This window comes from Crocuta crocuta, unplaced genomic scaffold (assembly GCF_008692635.1).
Source record: "Crocuta crocuta isolate KB4526 unplaced genomic scaffold, BGI_CrCroc_1.0 scaffold55, whole genome shotgun sequence".
NCBI lineage: Eukaryota > Metazoa > Chordata > Mammalia > Carnivora > Hyaenidae > Crocuta > Crocuta crocuta.
Window position 1 is genome coordinate 285,619 of NW_027530512.1, and position 17,231 is coordinate 302,849.

Here is a 17,231-nt window from a genome sequence, read left to right on the forward strand (position 1 = left end):
AAGATCTCCAGAGTGAGCAGAAACATGGCATGTTTTGAGCATAATGAGGAGAATTGAAGTATAGAGTTTGGAGCAAGTGTGAAAAGATAAAGAGATGGATGGATGGATGGATGGATGGATGGATGGATGGATGGATACTACAGAGAGCTTTCAATTCCTGGGATGAAGGGTTCAGTCTTTATCCTCTATGAAGAATGGAGAGAATAAAAATTTGTAATTTAAAATATTTTCTACCCTGTAGAGCTGCCCTACAAAGCATGACAACTTTCAGAAGAAGGGTGCCTATTTTAGAAGACTGCTTTTCTGGGGCACCTGGGTGGCTCAGTCAGTTAAGTGTTCCACTTCAGCTCAGGTCATGATCTCACAGATCATGGGTTTGAGTCTCGCATCGGGCTCTGTGCTGAGAGCTCAGAACCTGGAGCCTGCTTTGGATTCAGTGTCTCTCTCTCTACCCCCATCCCAACTCTCTCTCTCTCAAAAATAAATAAACATCAAAAAAGTGCTTTTTCCTAAGAAATAAAAATTCCCTCACTTTGCCCTGACCTTTGGGAAACAGAGTGAGTGGGCCCTTTGGGGATTTTGGTACCACTTTGCCTCTGACCATATCCTGAAGCCTAGATATGTAATCATAGTCATTTCAGTGTGCTTTTCCTGTCAGCCGCAGGTAAGAAGCTCTTCAGGCATTGGGGAAGTGGGTATTTGGAAGAGCAAATGAGTCAGCCATGAGCTACAGTGCCCAGTTATGAGCCCAGACATTCCAGAATGGACAGAAAGACCGCCAAATCCTCAAACATGTGTGGGTGTGTGCCCATGGACATGCCCAGCAGCCAGGACTTAACTGAAAGTGGAGACAAAATGTTCCTACAGTTTTGCCTAGGGGAAGCTATATGGTTGTCTCCGATCAGCTCAGCTAGTCATAGCTATAAAGAAGCTGCAAGCAGCAGGGGGCTCCTTGGAAGGGTCCAGAATAGATGCCAAAGAGCAGAGATCTTGTGCATGCTCCTCCGTGCGCACCCAAACACCCCCCCCTCCCAGGACCTCCTTGCCTGCTCATCCTCCCCCCCCTCCCCCACACTTGATCACCTGTCCCGCAAGTTACAGAAAGTTCTTCAGCGAAATCCATCTCTCTGCCTCAGCCTGTCCCATGCTTCTGGTGGTTCCAGCATGCGTGTGGAGTAGTGAGTGAATCACACAAGAGTCTGCCAAGCAGGGGTGCTGCTTACAGTTGTGCAGGCTGTGCATTGCATAATGTGCGCTGTATCGTTTCTCAGCTTTGCACAAAGGTACTGTAGAGCCTAGCAGTGGCCGTGCCATCAGGACAAAGTATTCTGATTACAAAAGAGATATGGCAAGACAGTTTCAAGAGATCATTTGGCTCAGTTCTTGACTCTGTGAAATAAGCAAGCCTCCCAGATTCCTTGTCTGTTGCTGCGTAGCACGTTGTCATAAACTGAGAGGCTTAACCAATATCCATTTAGTATCTCACAGTTCTGTCGTTCCAAAGTTCTGGTACCACGTGGCTGAGTTCTCTGCTCAGGGTCTCACAAGGCTGAGATCAAGATGTTGGCTGGATTGGGCTCCTATCTGGAAGCTCTGAGGAAATGTCTGCCTCCGAGTTCATTCAGGTTGTTGACAGAATCCTATTTCTTGTGGCTTTAAGCCTGAAGGCCCCATTCCTTGCTGACATTCAGGGACCACTCTGCTGCTAGAGGCTGCCTGCATACCTGCGCCCATGACACCCTTCATCTTTAAACCGGAAACAACGTGTGGAGTCCTTCTCATGGTTCAAATCTCTGGCTTCCCCTTCTTCTTGGGCCAGAGAGAGCTTGCTGCTTTTAAGGGCCCATGTGATGAACCAAGCCCACCTGGATAATCTCCTTATTTTAAGGTCAACTGTGCTATAGAATATACCATATCCTATAACATTATGGGAGTTTTCCAGTGTTTATTCATGGGTTCCAGGGATTAGGGCAGAACATCTTCAATGGAATGTTTTAGAAATTTGGCCTACCACAGCTTCCTCGCCCACCCACATTCCTTTTAAAAGCCAAATCTTTTTTTTCTCCGTCTCAAATCTTTACTTAAATTCTTGTTAGTTAACATACAGTGTAATATTGGTTTCAGGAGTAGAATTCAGGGATTCATGACTTCCATACGACACCCAGTGCTCATCATAACAAGCACCTTCCTTGGTACCCATCACCCATCTAGCCCATGCCCCACCCACATCCCTCCATCAACCCTTTGTTCTCTATCATTAAGAGTCTCTCTCTTATGGTTGGTTTCCCTCTCTTTTTACCCTCTCCTATATGTTCATCTGTCTTGTTTCTTAAATTCCACATATGAGTGAAACCAGATGGTATTTGTTTTCCTCTGACTGACTTATTTTACTTCGCATAATATGCTCTAGCTCCATCCACGTCATTGCAAATGGCAAGATTTCACTTAAAAGCCACATCTTTGAGTCTTTTTTTCCAAAGGCTTGTTTGAATAAACCCATCCATACCTTACTTTATCAGAGAGTTGCCCATTTTGAGGAGACACTAGCATGGGTAAGATCCTTTGTTAATCAACCAGAACCACCTTTTGTCATCCTAACCTCTCTTAAACATTGTAGTAGACTCTGACACTGTTCGTGGTATACTGGACTAAAATCCTACGAGTTTATGAGAGCTTATTGTTAAATTCTTGGGAATTTTGCAAGTTGGTTATTAAAACTTAGTAGCTTGAAATTGACTACAGTGCGAGTATTTACACTATAGAAGGCGTATGCCCCAAATCAGAGTTTCTAATTTTTTTCTCCCCCAGACAGCTCATTTACCAGTATACCACTGGCTATGGACCTTTACAGATCATATGCTTGACTTTCTGTAGCATGCAGGAATCCTTTCCATGACCATTTTGATGCATGGTCACCAAACTACTTTTTAATACCACCAGGAATGGGACAGCCACTCCCTTATAAGCCAGTTCATCTTACTGATGTAATGGTACTTGGTAGAGTAGAAGCCTACCTCCCTGCCCATGGCCTTGGTGTTTTAGAAGCAGTATTTGTGATAGCCCCAGAATCATTTGGAGTGGTGTCATCTTCCGCAACAGACCTCTCTCCTATGGGTCCACATATCCGATCTCATTTAGAAGCACAGTCTTTAGAGCCACACTGAGTTCAAATCTCAACTTCGCCATTTATTTAGCTATGACCTTGGGCAAGTCTCTTAACTTTTCTGTGCTTCCAGTTCCCCAGCTATAAAATGGAGATAAAAATAGTATTTACTTCATTGGTTATGGTGAACATTCAATGAGATGGTACACGCAGAGAGAATAGCACCTTACCTGGCATGATCTTATCTCACGGGTTTGTTCTGAGGATTAATTTACTTAATATAACTAAAGTGTCTGAAAGGGACAGTGCCTGGCACAAGTAAGCACCATATAAATATTAGTAGATTAATCTGAAGCATGGTTTCTAGATCTTTCATCGTACTAGTCCCCCTACTCTGAGTGCCCTCCAATTTCCCCTTCAAAAATGTAGTGTCAGAATGGACCTGATAACCAGCCTTGGGCTGAAATGCCAGCCTTTGATTCCAGCCTCCTTCTGCCTGACTGGCACAAGTGTTTGGGACGCTGTCTTATTTTCCTTAAGTTTTTAATAGAATCAGAGAGACTTCTCCAAGGAGCCTTGGGCCCTAGACCAACACTCTCATGGGTGTATCCTGGTTGCTTGTTGCACGTCCCGGACCTACTGAACCAGAATCTGCATTTTAACAAGATCCCAGAGGATGTGTACGCACATCAAAGTTTGAGAAGCACTGTTTTGGGGACCCTCTGGACACCTATTTTAGGAGGAAATCAATCAGGGCACCCTAAACCTTTTCATGAGACAAGGAACCTTCCCCCCACCCCACCCCCACCACCGACCTTGGTAAGAACGAGGGGAATGTCAGTGTTTTGCTGTCAGCATATGGTTGGAGGTGGGAGGCACTTTTCTGCCCCAAATCAGGGTCAGAAACCTGCCAGGGGAAGAGAAAGGATCTGTGCTGGTGCCTAACTAGAGAGGAAGAAGAGATCTTAAAAGAACTCAGCACAGGGATGTGAGGTTTCTAAATGGTCCCCCAGAAAAGCTAAAAGGTCCACCACCAGCTCTGTCCCACAGCCCCAGGTCATGGAAGCTTTCTGAGCATTAGCCGGCCTGGAGCAGCCAGGCTATATTTAGAAACAGTGAAAAAGAACCCTTCTCAATGTGGTGAAGAGTCATTTAGTAGAAATCAGAAGGGAAGAAGTCATCAAGTCAGAGACTATTTAGAGAATACTTTTAGGAAGGNCACAACCCAGTGCAGAGGCAGATAGATCCAAGTATTATCTTAATTTCTTACCTGCCACCTTAATTTAAACGGGAGGCTTCTGTGGTTCCTCACTGCAGCCACAGCGCAGGGCTGGCATCCAGAGTTGATACACCTGCTTGTATAAAATAAGCTGGAGGAGTCATAAGGGACATGTGCTAAAAATCCCAGTTCTGCTGGGTACGAGCTGTGTGACTTGGGGCAAGTTACTTAACCTCTCTGAGAATTTGTTTTCTCCTCTTTAAAGCAGAAGCAATAATACCTGTGTCAGATGGTTTATTTCATTCTCTATTCGGTGAGAGTGAAATAAGTAAGGTCTCATGGTGTTGAGAATGCAGATGTATATATTATCTTAGATTCCTTCCTCGTATAAAGCCACGTCCCCAGGGCCTTCTCCAATATGGTAGTCACCATTCAACAAAGAAATGCGGCTTCCTCTCCCTTTCACCCTAAAGGAACTTGGTGGTTAGAGGGCACCTTTCCCTTTGCAGTACCCTGAGGACCAGAGGCCTGATTTGGAACTGGGTGGCCTTAATGCAAAAGAATGTTCTGAGAGGCCAGCCAGGCAGCCCAGAAATGGGTTTTCTAATCCCTCTGTTGTTCGTGGGAGATCTCCTGGGAACATCTTTCCCAAGCAGTGTGGCCCGGTCTTAGCTGGAAATGCCGCGTGCTTTGGCTCGTTCCTCAGCAGAAGGCTGGGAGCAGAAGCAGGGCCGGTCAAAGCCCTGCCTATGTACAGTTCCAAAACCCCGGCCTCACCCCTGCGCTCAGTCCTGGCTTGTTGGAGACCTCTCCCAACAGACCAACAAATGGAGCAGGCTAGTCAGCTGAGGGTGGAGATGGATGACCCTGGACTCTGGTCTCTCTGTCCCTCTGGAAACCCTTAGGCATTCTATCAGAATAGCCTTCAACATTTTGTTGTTCCTAATGAGTTTTTGCTGCAAAGAGGCAGATGTGTGGGGCGCCTGGGTGGCTTAGTCGGTTAAGCGTCCGACTTTCGCTTAGGTCATGATCTCGCGGTTCGTGGGTTCGAGCCCCGCGTCGGGCTCTGTGCTGAGTGCCAGCTCAGAGCCTGGAGCCTATTTCAGAGTCTGTATCTCCCTCTCTCTGACCCTCCCCTGCTCACGCTGTCTCTCTCTCTCTCTCTCCTAGAAATAAATAAAACATTAAAAAAAAAATTAAAAAAAAAAAGAGGCAGATGTGTTCTCAGGCATCTTCGAAATCCACCTTTAGTCCTTTAGCAAGTCATGAACGAGGGCCTCCTTCGTGCCGGGTGCCAGGACTGGAGCAGGAAGTGAGACAGGCTCCCTGTCATCATGGCGCCTACCTTCCAGTGTGGACAGACAGACTGTGAACAAGTAATAAATAGACCAGCTGACTTGAGGCTGTGACTAGTGAACTGAAGGAAACAAGCAGGTGGAACACGATGGAAAGTGACCTGTGGCGGGGAGGTAGAGACGTGGGGAGGAAAGATACTGAAGAAGGTAACGTGGCCGTGGAAGGCCTCTCCTAGGAAGCGATGCTTATGTGGAGACCCAAAGGTTGAAGGTAAGGACAGACCCAGGCACAGAGAACAAGCAAGGATGATGCCCAAAGTGGGGAGGGGCTTGGTTTAAGGAACAGAAACAGGGGCACCTGGGTGGCTCAGTTGGTTAAGCATCTGACTTTGGCTCAGGTCATGATCTCATGGCTCGTGAGTTCGAGCCCCGCATCGGGCTCTGTGCTGACAGCTCAGAGCCTGGAGCCTGCTTTGGAGTCTGTCTCTGTCTCTCTCTGCCCCTTTTCCCTCCAAATATAAATATACTTTGAAAAAATTTTTTTTAAAAATTAAAGAAATGGGAAGAAAGACCAGTGTGTCTGGGGCTCATGAGCAAAGGGAGAACATTATGAATGGAATCAGTTACGTCACCAGCAGCTGATTATCTAAGATCCTATAGGCCATGGTAAGGACTTTGTATTTATTCCAATCATAGGGGTGTGATGGGACTCGGATTGCATTTTTTTTTTAATATTTTTATTATTTCTAAGAGAGAGAGAGAGAGAGAGACAGCATGAGCAGGGGAGGGTCAGAGAGAGAGGGAGATACATACTCTGAAATAGGCTCCAGGCTCTGAGCTGGCAGTCAGCACAGAGCCCCACGCGGGGCTCGAACCCACGAACCGCGAGATCATGACCCAAGTGAAAGTCGGACGCTTAACCGACTAAGCCACCCAGGCGCCCCTCAGATTGCATTTTTAATAGACAACCCTGGGTTGTTATGGCGGAAGGAATTGAAGGCGGTGGCAAAGATAGGAATACCTCTTAGGAGGCTATTACCAAGTCCAAGGGAGAGGCAATGTTGTTTCACTCTAGGTCTTGGTAGCAGAGGGAAAGATGCTGGTGGGTGTGTTAGGGTTGAGGTAGGGTCAGGAGGGAAGGATGAGGAAAAGGAAGGAATCAAGGGTGGCCCCAGGTTTGGATAGATGATGTTACCGTTGACTGAAATGAGGAAGAACAGGTCTGGCAAGAGAACCCAAGACCTGGCTGGTAACTCTCACTCCATTTAAATGTTCTTGTGGCTTCATTTGTGGGTTGAGCAGAACTGAGAACTTACTTGGTTTTCAAAAGCTGGAAGGGATTTCTGTAGCTTCTAGGCCAGGGAGCAGCCTAACTCCAAACAAATGTGATGCCTTCCCCATGACTGATCTCAGTGAGGGAGTCTCACACCCCGCCTCCTCCCCTTACGACGCCTTCCAGCCCGTGCCCCAGCCAGCTACCCTCGCTTCCTCATGCCACCACTAATGTCTGTCCTCACCGCCCTGTCTTCAACGGAGTTGTCGATGGCATCGCTTATTCTATTCATCTGTTCGCTAAAAATCACAAGCACAAGGTCTTATGACATATGGTCTGTCCAGCCCAGAGCTTGTTGCTGACAGAGGCACAGGCCAGATTCTGAAAAACCGAGTCGCTGTCTATGCTCTACCCCTTAATGTTACAAGCCCCTCTAAGAACCCATTTGGGGTTGGTCATCCTGTATCAGCCAGTCCATTCTTGACCTGACCTTGACCTTTCCAGCCTGTACCACGTCTTGGATAACAGTTCTATGTATTGATTTCCCCTTATTTTTTGCCTTAGTGACTGGAGATATAATACTCCCAGACACCAAGTTAGGGTCATATTACTTTTAGGAATAATAGTTGCTGTTTATTAAGCACTTACTAAGGAACATGCACCCCACCAAGCACTTCACATGCATTATCTCATTTAAGAACGCTCTGAAGTAGATATTTGTACCTTACTTTACATATGAGACTTGAAGAGCTTTTAGCAATTTGCCCAAGGTCACCCAGCTGGTGAGAAGTGGAGGCCCAATTTGATCCCAGGTCCTCCGTCTCCAAGACCAGTGCCACTGCTCTCAAGGAAGAAAGGCCAAAGAGGCATCTCAGAGCTTGAATGGTCATGCCTTCTGTGGTGGCTAGCCAGGACTGTATGCAGTGGGGATGGGTGTGGGTTTGGAGTCTTTGATTTTGAAGCAGTGGACTGGCAGGCACCAGGGTGTATTAGTAACTGCTGTTAATTCACTTCAGCAGTGACAGACTTACATTTGTTTCTATAAAATTATAAGTATTTGTTTCTATAAAAATATATAAGTAATTATATATTACTTTATATAAAAAGAAATAAAGACAGATGCTGAAGGCCTCAGCCTCCTCAACAAAGGGCAGGCCCTTGGGCCCCCAGGGTCTGAGAGAGTGCATGCCCATGGGACAGGGCTCCTGTGTGTATCTCTTCATCCTGCTGCTGAGGGGAGACTCAACATGCACAGCAATGTCCCCTCCAGCAATGTCCCACACCCTCTGCGAGAAACCTCAAGTGGAGTCTGGTCCTGAAATGTCCCCATTATTGAGCAAAGGTTGGGAGAGCCCCAGGTCCATCTTTGTTTAAGCTTTTAGTAATGAAAGGAAGGAAGGAAGGAAGGAAGGAAGGAAGGAAGGAAGGAAGAAGGAAGGAAGAAGGAAGGAAGAAGGAAGGAGGGAGGAAGGAGGGAAGGAAGGAAGGAGGGAAGGAAGGAGGGAAGGAGGGAGGAAGGAAGAAAAGAAAGAAAGAGGGAGGAAGGGAGAGAGAAAGGAAGGAAGGAAGAGAAAGAGGGAGAAAGAGAGAGAGGAAGGAAGGAAGGGAGGGAGAGAAAAGGAAAGGAAAGAAAAGAAAAAAGAAAAGGAAAGAGAAAGGTGCAAATCAGGGCTACTAACATTGGTTTATATTTTTCAGTGTTTAAATTAACGAAACCTCATTTTAACATAAAAACAATATAATTGTGCTAGTCACAAGATCATTGCAGGATTTATAAGGCAGCCATGATTCGGAGCGTCGTAGAGTTAATGTGATCCAGTCAGGGCATCCCTGGGACTGCCGGGCTCATTTGCAGGTAGCCTTGTAGTTTCGGCACCCATTTATGAATTACCAGAATGCGTGACTTGAGCCACATGGCCCTCCTGGCTTCCCCGTGGTAGTCACTGTCACAGAGAAAGGAAAGAGTCTTGTTTCCAGGCAAGACTCCCCCAGGCCAACGTGCCCCCCCCAACCTGTCCTTTCTATAACACCAGCCTTTCAGACTAACGCTAGCTCAAAAGTCAAAAACTGAAGAAAAAAAAAATTCTCCCTTGTCCTCAAAGCAAGAGGGATAAGGAAACAAACATTACAGAGGACCTAAATGTTTGAGCCATGATACATATATTATCTCATTGCTCTCACTACTGCCCTGGGGTGGCGTCAGCATTGTTGGACCCATTTGTGTATCAGTTACATTCTTTGTCCAGGGTTACATGGAATATCCCAGATTAGAACCCGGAACTTTTGACTTTCCAGTCTTCGAGGTTGACCATGCCATGAAGCCCCATGAAGCCTAAAGAGGAGCCAGTGAGCCTGGAAGGGGGTTTGGGGCAGCCCCTCTCCTCTGTGCCCCCGTGGTGCTGGGGACACACTTTGACCTTTCTGGATTTTTCACTGTTTCATTCTCTTCCTGCTCCTTCTCCCGAAGCTGGCATGCCCCCCACTGTGCTCCTCGCTTACGATACTTATTTTTCCATCCACAGCAAAACAATTCACATCAAGGTAATTGATGATGAGGCGTATGAGAAAAACAAGAATTACTTCATTGAGATGATGGGCCCCCGCATGGTGGATATGAGTTTTCAGAAAGGTGTAGTACCCTGTCCTCCACACTAACGTTAACATTCTTCTCTTCCTTCCTCTTCTGGTTCTTCCTTTCTCCGATCCGTTTGTCTTCTCTCTCCCTTTCTTCTACCTCTCTGGTTCACGTTCCTTCATTTTCTTTTCTTTCTTGTTCTCTCTTTTCCTTTCTTTCCACGTCTCCCTCTCCTCTCTCTGATTCTAGCTCTGTCCTAACACCTGCCAGCCTGTCAGATGGTATCCATAAGAAGGAGGTCCAAGAGTCCATAGAAGTTTTTGTGGGATGGCGAAATGGATATGGGGGAAAACAGAGAGTGGGTGGGGCAGGAGAGAGAGAGAGAGAGAGAGAGAGAGTCAGCAAGAGCCCAGGGTATTATATGTGGGGCTCTCTGCTTCTCCTGCATGGCTTCATGTACAGCAAAGAAAAAGACCGTAAAGCACAGCCCCAGCAGGAGGGCAGCCCTTGAGAAACTGGCCCAGGTGCTCAGCACAGATTCCCGTGGGCAGACACTGAGAATCGATGTATTTGGATTTGGGTTCTATTTGTGGTTCGTCCCATTCCCCAAAGCAGCCCTTAGGAGCCATGGTTTTCGCCATATTCCTGCCGTCAGAGTGCGTTTCTCTCTCTGACCTCGACTGAGCTGAAGGAAGAGGCTTGAGCTCCAGGTCTAGGTCACAGGCCTACTGCTGGACTCTGTTTTCCCTGCAAAGAACATCCAGGTATGGTGGCAGAAGAGCTAGACTAGTGGGAGAGGGGATTCTGACTTGAGTGGAAGCTTTCTCAAAAGACCATAGGATTTCTTAGAGTAGATGGAGCCTTTGACTTTAATGTAAATGTCACGTACCCCAGAGTTCCAATGGGCAAGTCAGAACATCCTCTTCTGGACAGACCATCTATGTAGAGGGGAGCTGCCAGTATTTGGAGCAATGTTCCTTCCCTGGCAGGGCCATCAATCGTGTCCCTCCAGGTCATGACCTCGGTCACAGAGCACCCCGTTTCCAGCCCACAGCAAGAGTCCCTGCAGGGGAAAAACTGTCAGGCTCATATGTCTTAGCCCGAGGTTCCCATATCTAGGGCCTAGAAAGAAGTTTCTAGAAAATTCTTCTTGTTAGTCATTAACCGTGTCTTTTGTCTACTCAGCAAGGTATGTAAAGGTATCTCAGAATAGTACCGCAAAAGGTGACCAGTATGTACTCGTGAAACACACACACACACACACACACACACACACACACACACACACACCGAATCTTTTGTCCAACAAACCACCTCAGGTCAGTCTCCCACTTTATAGACGGCAAAGCTGAGCATGTCTTCAGAATGGAAGGGGAACGTCAGAGGCCCTGATGAGACATTTTAAGTTATTGTTTGTTAGCACCCCTTTGCCCTTTAGAGAGCATTTAGGTCCCAGGCCAGAACCAAAGCAAGCAGAAAATAATAATCACAGCTCACGACAGGGACCCGCCAACCCCACTGTGGTTCCATGAAGGACCAAGATGGGTATGACTCAGGCCCCCGTAGCAACCTCTCCAATGACAGCAGGCCTGAGCCAGCTTCATGCCAGGCTTTGGAGGGGAGTGATTTTCAAGGAAACTTTGCTTCCCTGAATGATTTGTTTTTAAAAGACGCTATGCTTTGTTGAGATAGCCCAGAAATGAATCGCAACCTCCATCACCTTTTCCCCCAGGCCCCAGATAATCAGCATTTAAGGAAGCCAGACTTGGGACATATCACCCTATATCATAGAGGTTACAAAGGTGATTTCGAATTTGATGACTTATATCATTTATTTACATTTTCCCAGGAGTGCATCAGCCATAAATATTAAAGGAGTCCTATAGCATATCCTGGTTAATACATACTTATTTTAGTTCCCACCACTGAGGCCCTGAGATAAAGAATGACAGAGATAATAGAATTCTGCCTCCCTTTCTCTCTCTCTCTCTCTCGTTTCCCTTCCTCATAAATACTTTAACTTTAAATTTTTCTTCATGAGGCTCACCTAAGAAGTGAGTATAGACACAAGGAAGGAAAACGAGACCTAGCTAGGCACTGTTGATGCATTTCCTGTTGTAAAAGAGCCCTGGGTCATTTCCAACGGGCCAGTCATTTACCGGCTTCCCAGAGAAATGCCAGTTACCATGTGACACCCAATGGAATGCGCTGCCTGACTCACTTCCTACTAACTCTCCGCAGGATCTAAACTGACTCCTCCCCACCACCACCCCCTTTGTCCTTCCCCTTTCCCTCCTGTTCTCCCAAAACCCTTCCTCTGCCCACTTTTCCTTGTCCCCTGGCCCCCTTTCCTTCACACCCAGAAGGACAGCTACGACCAAGGAGACAAGAAAAGCCGAGACCATTTTTTTTATATGAGAAATATACAATCCACCGTAGTCCCGTCATGCGCCACCATGGCGGGACTGGGCTGCATGCACCAGGAGTGATGGGGAATGATTTTAAAGGCTGTGCTCCAAGTGACAAACCAACCTACCGACCCAGTCGACACGCTCTCTCTCTTGTTGTCCCCACAGGAAAACCATAAGGGTTAAAATAGTAGATGAGGAGGAATACGAAAGGCAAGAGAATTTCTTCATTGTCCTTGGTGAACCGAAATGGATGGAACGTGGAATATCAGGTGTGAGATTCTTTAAAAACCAAAACAAAATAAAACGACAGCAGCCAAAAGAAAGAGAAAAAATTTGAACTGAAAAGCAACAGCAACAAAAATCAACTCTATTTTTCTCCCCCCATTTTCTTCCCTTTTCCTTTTTCCTCTTTTTGGACCAGCAGACTTTTTTATTCTTTTCCCTCCTGTATTCTCGCTCTCACCCTGTTTCGGTGTCATCTCTGCCTTCTTAGCCTTAGCTGATTACCAAGTCCTCCTTTCCCACCTCTGGACAGCGCTGCAGCCTGAATTCCTCATTACCCTACTGAGTTACTTCCTTCCGCCTTGTACTCCAATGATCTGATCACCACTGTCCCCCCCGCCCCCTCCCCCACAGCCCTCACACATACATGTAACCTGTAAATGTGGAAACTCCTTGGTGGGTGGGGAGGAGAAGAAAAAGAAAGGAATGTGATGCCATGCATGTCTGTGTCCCTTCCCTGCCTTCTTCCCTCCCACCCCTTACCCTCGAGCCTGGATTGAATGGGGAAGGGCCTGGGCTGGGGGCTGGGGCCCATGTTGCAATGATGCTTTGACAGATTTCTGCTGCATTCCCCCACTTGCCTTGAGTGCTTGGCAGGTTATTCCCTTGCAGAGTGGTTCATAGGCCCCTCTGCCCTTCGTGGAGGTAAGTGTTTTATCTGACTATTTCACAGTTGGGGAGACCATGGTATGAAAAGGTATACCAATTGTCAGAGCCCTCTGACACTTCTGGAACCTCTCTGAGAGAGAGCTGGTTTCTGAGGCAGGCCTACAGTCTGGAGTCCTGAACCAGTCTTCCTTCCCTTGACATCCACCCTGTCTCGTTCTGCCTCTATTCCTAGCCCAAGGTAGGGAACTTTATTCAGACTACTTTAGGACAATGCAATCCCTAAAGCAGAAAATCGAGAGTCTGCAAAAGGAAGGAAGTAATTCCAGGTATGGGAATCTCCCCAGCCAGAGGGCCTCGGAAAAGGGATGACATCGGGCAGGCCCAGAGTGTTGACTTAGGGGTTTTCTAATAGGAGAAGGACCTCTAAATGGTGTTGTTGGTGTTGATCCCTGAGAAGCAAGACGGTTCCCAGGAGCCTGCCTTTGCTTGGCATCCGCGAATAGGCATGTCATCTAGAGCCCACGAGAACCCTCATCCCACACCAGAGAAGTGGCCTCAGCTCCTCTCTTCCTCAAGACATGCATCATGGAATACTTGCTAGGGTTCCATTCCTCAGGGACCGATTATGTTGCGACCAAGGAAGGTGTAAGGAAAGATTTCTCCCCTTGAAGAAAATGATTGGAAACCACTACTTCAAAAGTGTTGGAGGAATATATGTGGGAATGGAAAAGGGTGCTCTTGGGAAATACCAGGAGAAGGACATTCACACTCCCCTTCAGGAGAGAGATGCTTCTGGGAGCCTCGTGGAAGATGGAACAGTGAGACCCACTTGTTTTTCAAAAAAATGTGGTTATTCTGCAGCTACTTCATGTTCACATGACAGAGAGCAGCATAAACTCCTTTCATTCAAGGACAGAGCTAAGAGATTCAGCAACTATACTCCTAAAGGCTATCGACAGGTATGATTGATCAGTTCTCACTGTCTTCTGGGGACTCTCTCTGCAAATCTGACCAGTTCTGTGTCCTCCCCGGTCTGGACATGCCTTGTGCTCTGGAGACAAAAGCCGTCCCCATCTTCCATTACTCATCCTCCCCTTGCCACCTGATAAGATGTCGCCATGTCCCTGACTGCCAGAGTGCGGGGGGAAAACATCCCTAGTTCCGTTGCTTAGATTATGTCCCCGCCAATCCTCCAGTCACTGCCACTGAGAATATTTTCAGAAATCGTCTCAACACCTGCGCTACCTCGTTCCCACTTCCCTGTGCATCTTCAAGATTGGTTGGATGCAGCGGACATCTAAGGCTGTTGTAAACTACCTTAATCCATTTCCGTAGTCTCTCCTACTTAGGTGCAAATGAAAGCGACACAAAGGATCATTCAGGGCAGCTGGAAAGAAGGCAGTGGCTCCAGACAAGAAGAATGCGTTACAAGTCCATACATGACTTTATTCCACCATTAAAGAGGCTTTTCTTTTCAGCCTCTCCAATAAACCCTGATCAACGGCAGGACAGAAAGTGGCCCAAGATACACCTTGTGCTCTTCAAGAGACTTAGCCAAATGCAAATACCTTTGTCTGCTCTCCATTTGAGAACCTCCCCCGCCCCTTTTCTGCACTGGGCTCTTTGTCCAAGGAGATGTCAGCAAAGGCCAAGTGGAGCTTAGTCTTGGGGACAGAGTAAGTGAGAAGGCAGGTATCCTTCAGATCTTCCCAGTGACCAAGATGCCAAGATGGAAGATGCCAATAGGAAATATGTGCATTTCCTGACCTGGTCTATCGTCTATTTTCAGTTTCTTCCGATTTTCCCGTATTCTGGCATTAGACCATAAGGTAAAAGGTCATACAACTTGATTGTCTAGACTCAGAATCGAATGAAAACCAGTCCTGTCCCAATTTTCAGAATTCCCTGCTGTTCTCAGATTGAGAAGCTGTACAGTAGAAATTGCTTTTCATTATCACTGCTGCCTGGGAGAGTCTTAGCCATTCAGAACAGCATAGACTTTGCATGGTCAAAATGACAATTGTATTACAAAAAAAAAAAAAAAGGCTGTATTTGAAATAGCAGTTTCTATTCTTGGAAAACAAAACAGACTTTAGAGGGGAGATTAAATGCTCTAGATGAGCCAGAGGAGGGGAAAAGGGAGGATGAATAGGAAACATGGTTGCCCTGGCATAGAGGAAGCACCCGAGTCCAGAAGTAGACATCTGAGAGCAACACTGTGCAGCGTGGTCCAAGGCTGTTGGGCCTGGACACTGGAGGCCTCATGTGGAAAGGAAAGTATTCTCCCCCAGTCATAGGGCCCGTTCATGACCCCTCTTACCACACCGGTGGCCTCACCCTGACAAGTTGCCCAGATGCTTCCAATTACTCATAGAGCTATGCTCTTTCCTGTATGTCCCTGGGGTGTCTGAGCAGGGATAAATGATGTTCACCTGACCCTGGGGATCAATACAAGGGAAAGTTCAGCGGCAGACTCTCTCAGCAGCAGCAGCAGCAGGAAAAACATCCCGGAGGTATTATGTCACTCAGAATTGGCCTATCTGGATCTCGCTGACCCATCTATAACTGCTAAGTGGAAAGTCTCAAACTCATGTAGACAATGACCAGAGAGTGGGCCAACCCCAGCTGACTGCAAGCCCTCTCACTGTGATAGAGATGAGGTGGTGTTGGGAGGGACATCTGAGTGAAAAACGGGGCAGCGGGGACCTTTTGAGAAGAGCTACCCCTTGTCTTGCCTACCCGGGTACACTAATGTGTTCGGGTTTCTGGTTTCTACTGGAACTTGGGAGCCAAGAGAGGCTCTTCCAAGCAGGTCTGTAGAAGAAGCAGAATGAACAAGCTTTCTTGCTATCTATCTATCTATCTATCTATCTATCTATCTATCTATCTGAATATAGCAAGGAGAGTCACTCATCAACTACCCCCTTGGAATTCCATATGGGAGAAAGCAGAAAGTCAACTGCTGTTTGCCCTGCTTACGTACCGTAAAGATTCTCAATCCAGACTTGTCTTCAGTGGTTGTGGCCGTGGGATGATGGATCACAGACCTGGGTTGCATTCCTAGAGATTTTTAGAAAAAACAATTCACAGACACCACCCCCACTCCTTCCTTGGCACCATCAGTCACCGGCCATACCAGGAGTATGTGGTAGGATGTTCCCAGACTTTTATTTGACAAGAGCCAGGAGGTGTGGGGCTGTGCTAAGACACCAATGAGATGAACAGGTGGTGGGTCACAAGAATTTTTTTAAGCACAAACCCAGGGGCTAGGGATGCCCTTTGTTAGCTACGTCTAACCCCACTTCCCAGTCCATGTAGAAGCCTTGTTATTTGGCATCTTCCACCTACAAAGAGCTTTCAGTATGACTCTGGGTTAGCCTTTCTGGAACAAAAAGACCAGCGTCCAGAGATGCAGGACCAATTGATCTATTACAGTTGCCAAAATATGTGGCAAGAAACAAAGTTTTATTGAACACCTCTGGGTTGCAGTGACTTTGCTGGGCATAGGTGACACAAAATGGTCCTCCCCTAGGAGTCCATGGCCCTAACCTCCAGGCTGTATCTGTAAAAAGATAAACCATTCAAAAGAACATTCTGCAGAACTTAGCTTTTCACTAGGTCGTTCTTTGAGGGGAACTCAAAGTTCTGGCCAATGTGGTAGCTAGGAAGCTATTTGTGGCCATGGAAATGTTACAGGCCCTGAGAAGCTGAGCATGATCTGATTATAAGGCTATAGGACTGAGCACAGTTCGACTACTGTATGCCACTGCCCACTACCCTGAACTCCTCTTCAAGCCCCAGGGTCATGTTCTCTGCTGACAAGCCAGCTACTCTGGCAGGGTTGTGACCTTCTACGGTTTTCATGGTAACTGGATTCTCATTCCTTTACAGAATGGATATGATAACCTGATTCCTTAGAAGATCACAAATGACCAACTCTGTCTCTGCTCCACTCACATGGTTCTCCCATCCTCATTCCTTTTTCCCTAGTCCCCCGAGAGTTACAGGGAAGGTGTGGGGGAAAGTCAGGCTGCAGGGCTCTGGTGCTCAGCCATCTCTCCAGTGGTTCATAGGGCTTGCTGCTGCTGCTGCTACTGCGCATGCTCCAAATCTGCCTTTTGCATGTGGCTGCAGAGCTCTCACCCACTAAGCTTTCCTTATACTGCTGCAACCACAGAGCCTGGGGACACTTTCAAGATGGGACCTTAATGCTCTTTCCTTTTCTTTCTTCCCCGTGTCTGGTATCCATTTGCAAACAGCGCTCCTGTTGTCTCCAGGTAAGAGGTGTCTTGCCCCTCTTTTCTACTTCTTGCCAGTGCCATTATTTAGTTTAAGACCAATGTCCTTTGGTTTATTTAATAGGAACTGCGGGCTCGAGCTAACCTGACAAGTTCTACTAAGGACGGAGAGGTTTATTTTCCCCACTTGAAGTAATTGTGAGGAAGTAGGCAATTCACTGAGCAC

At 47.0% G+C, this 17,231-nt stretch overlaps 1 protein-coding gene across 6 annotated transcripts in view; it reads left to right on the plus strand.

Annotated features, from left to right (window-relative positions):
- SLC8A3 (solute carrier family 8 member A3) overlaps positions 1 to 17,231 on the plus strand; it is a 123,690-nt gene that overhangs the window by 97,254 nt on the left and 9,205 nt on the right. For 2 of the 6 annotated variants that reach the window (XM_077767227.1, XM_077767228.1), the window contains exons 2-3: positions 9,413 to 9,519; positions 17,027 to 17,044. In XM_077767227.1, the coding sequence (XP_077623353.1) occupies positions 9,413 to 9,519; positions 17,027 to 17,044 (125 nt within the window). Of the gene's footprint in view, positions 1 to 9,412; positions 9,520 to 12,041; positions 12,146 to 17,026; positions 17,045 to 17,231 lie in introns of all 6 variants that reach the window. The other 4 variants (XM_077767223.1, XM_077767225.1, XM_077767222.1 and 1 more) reach the window with 2 other exon arrangements.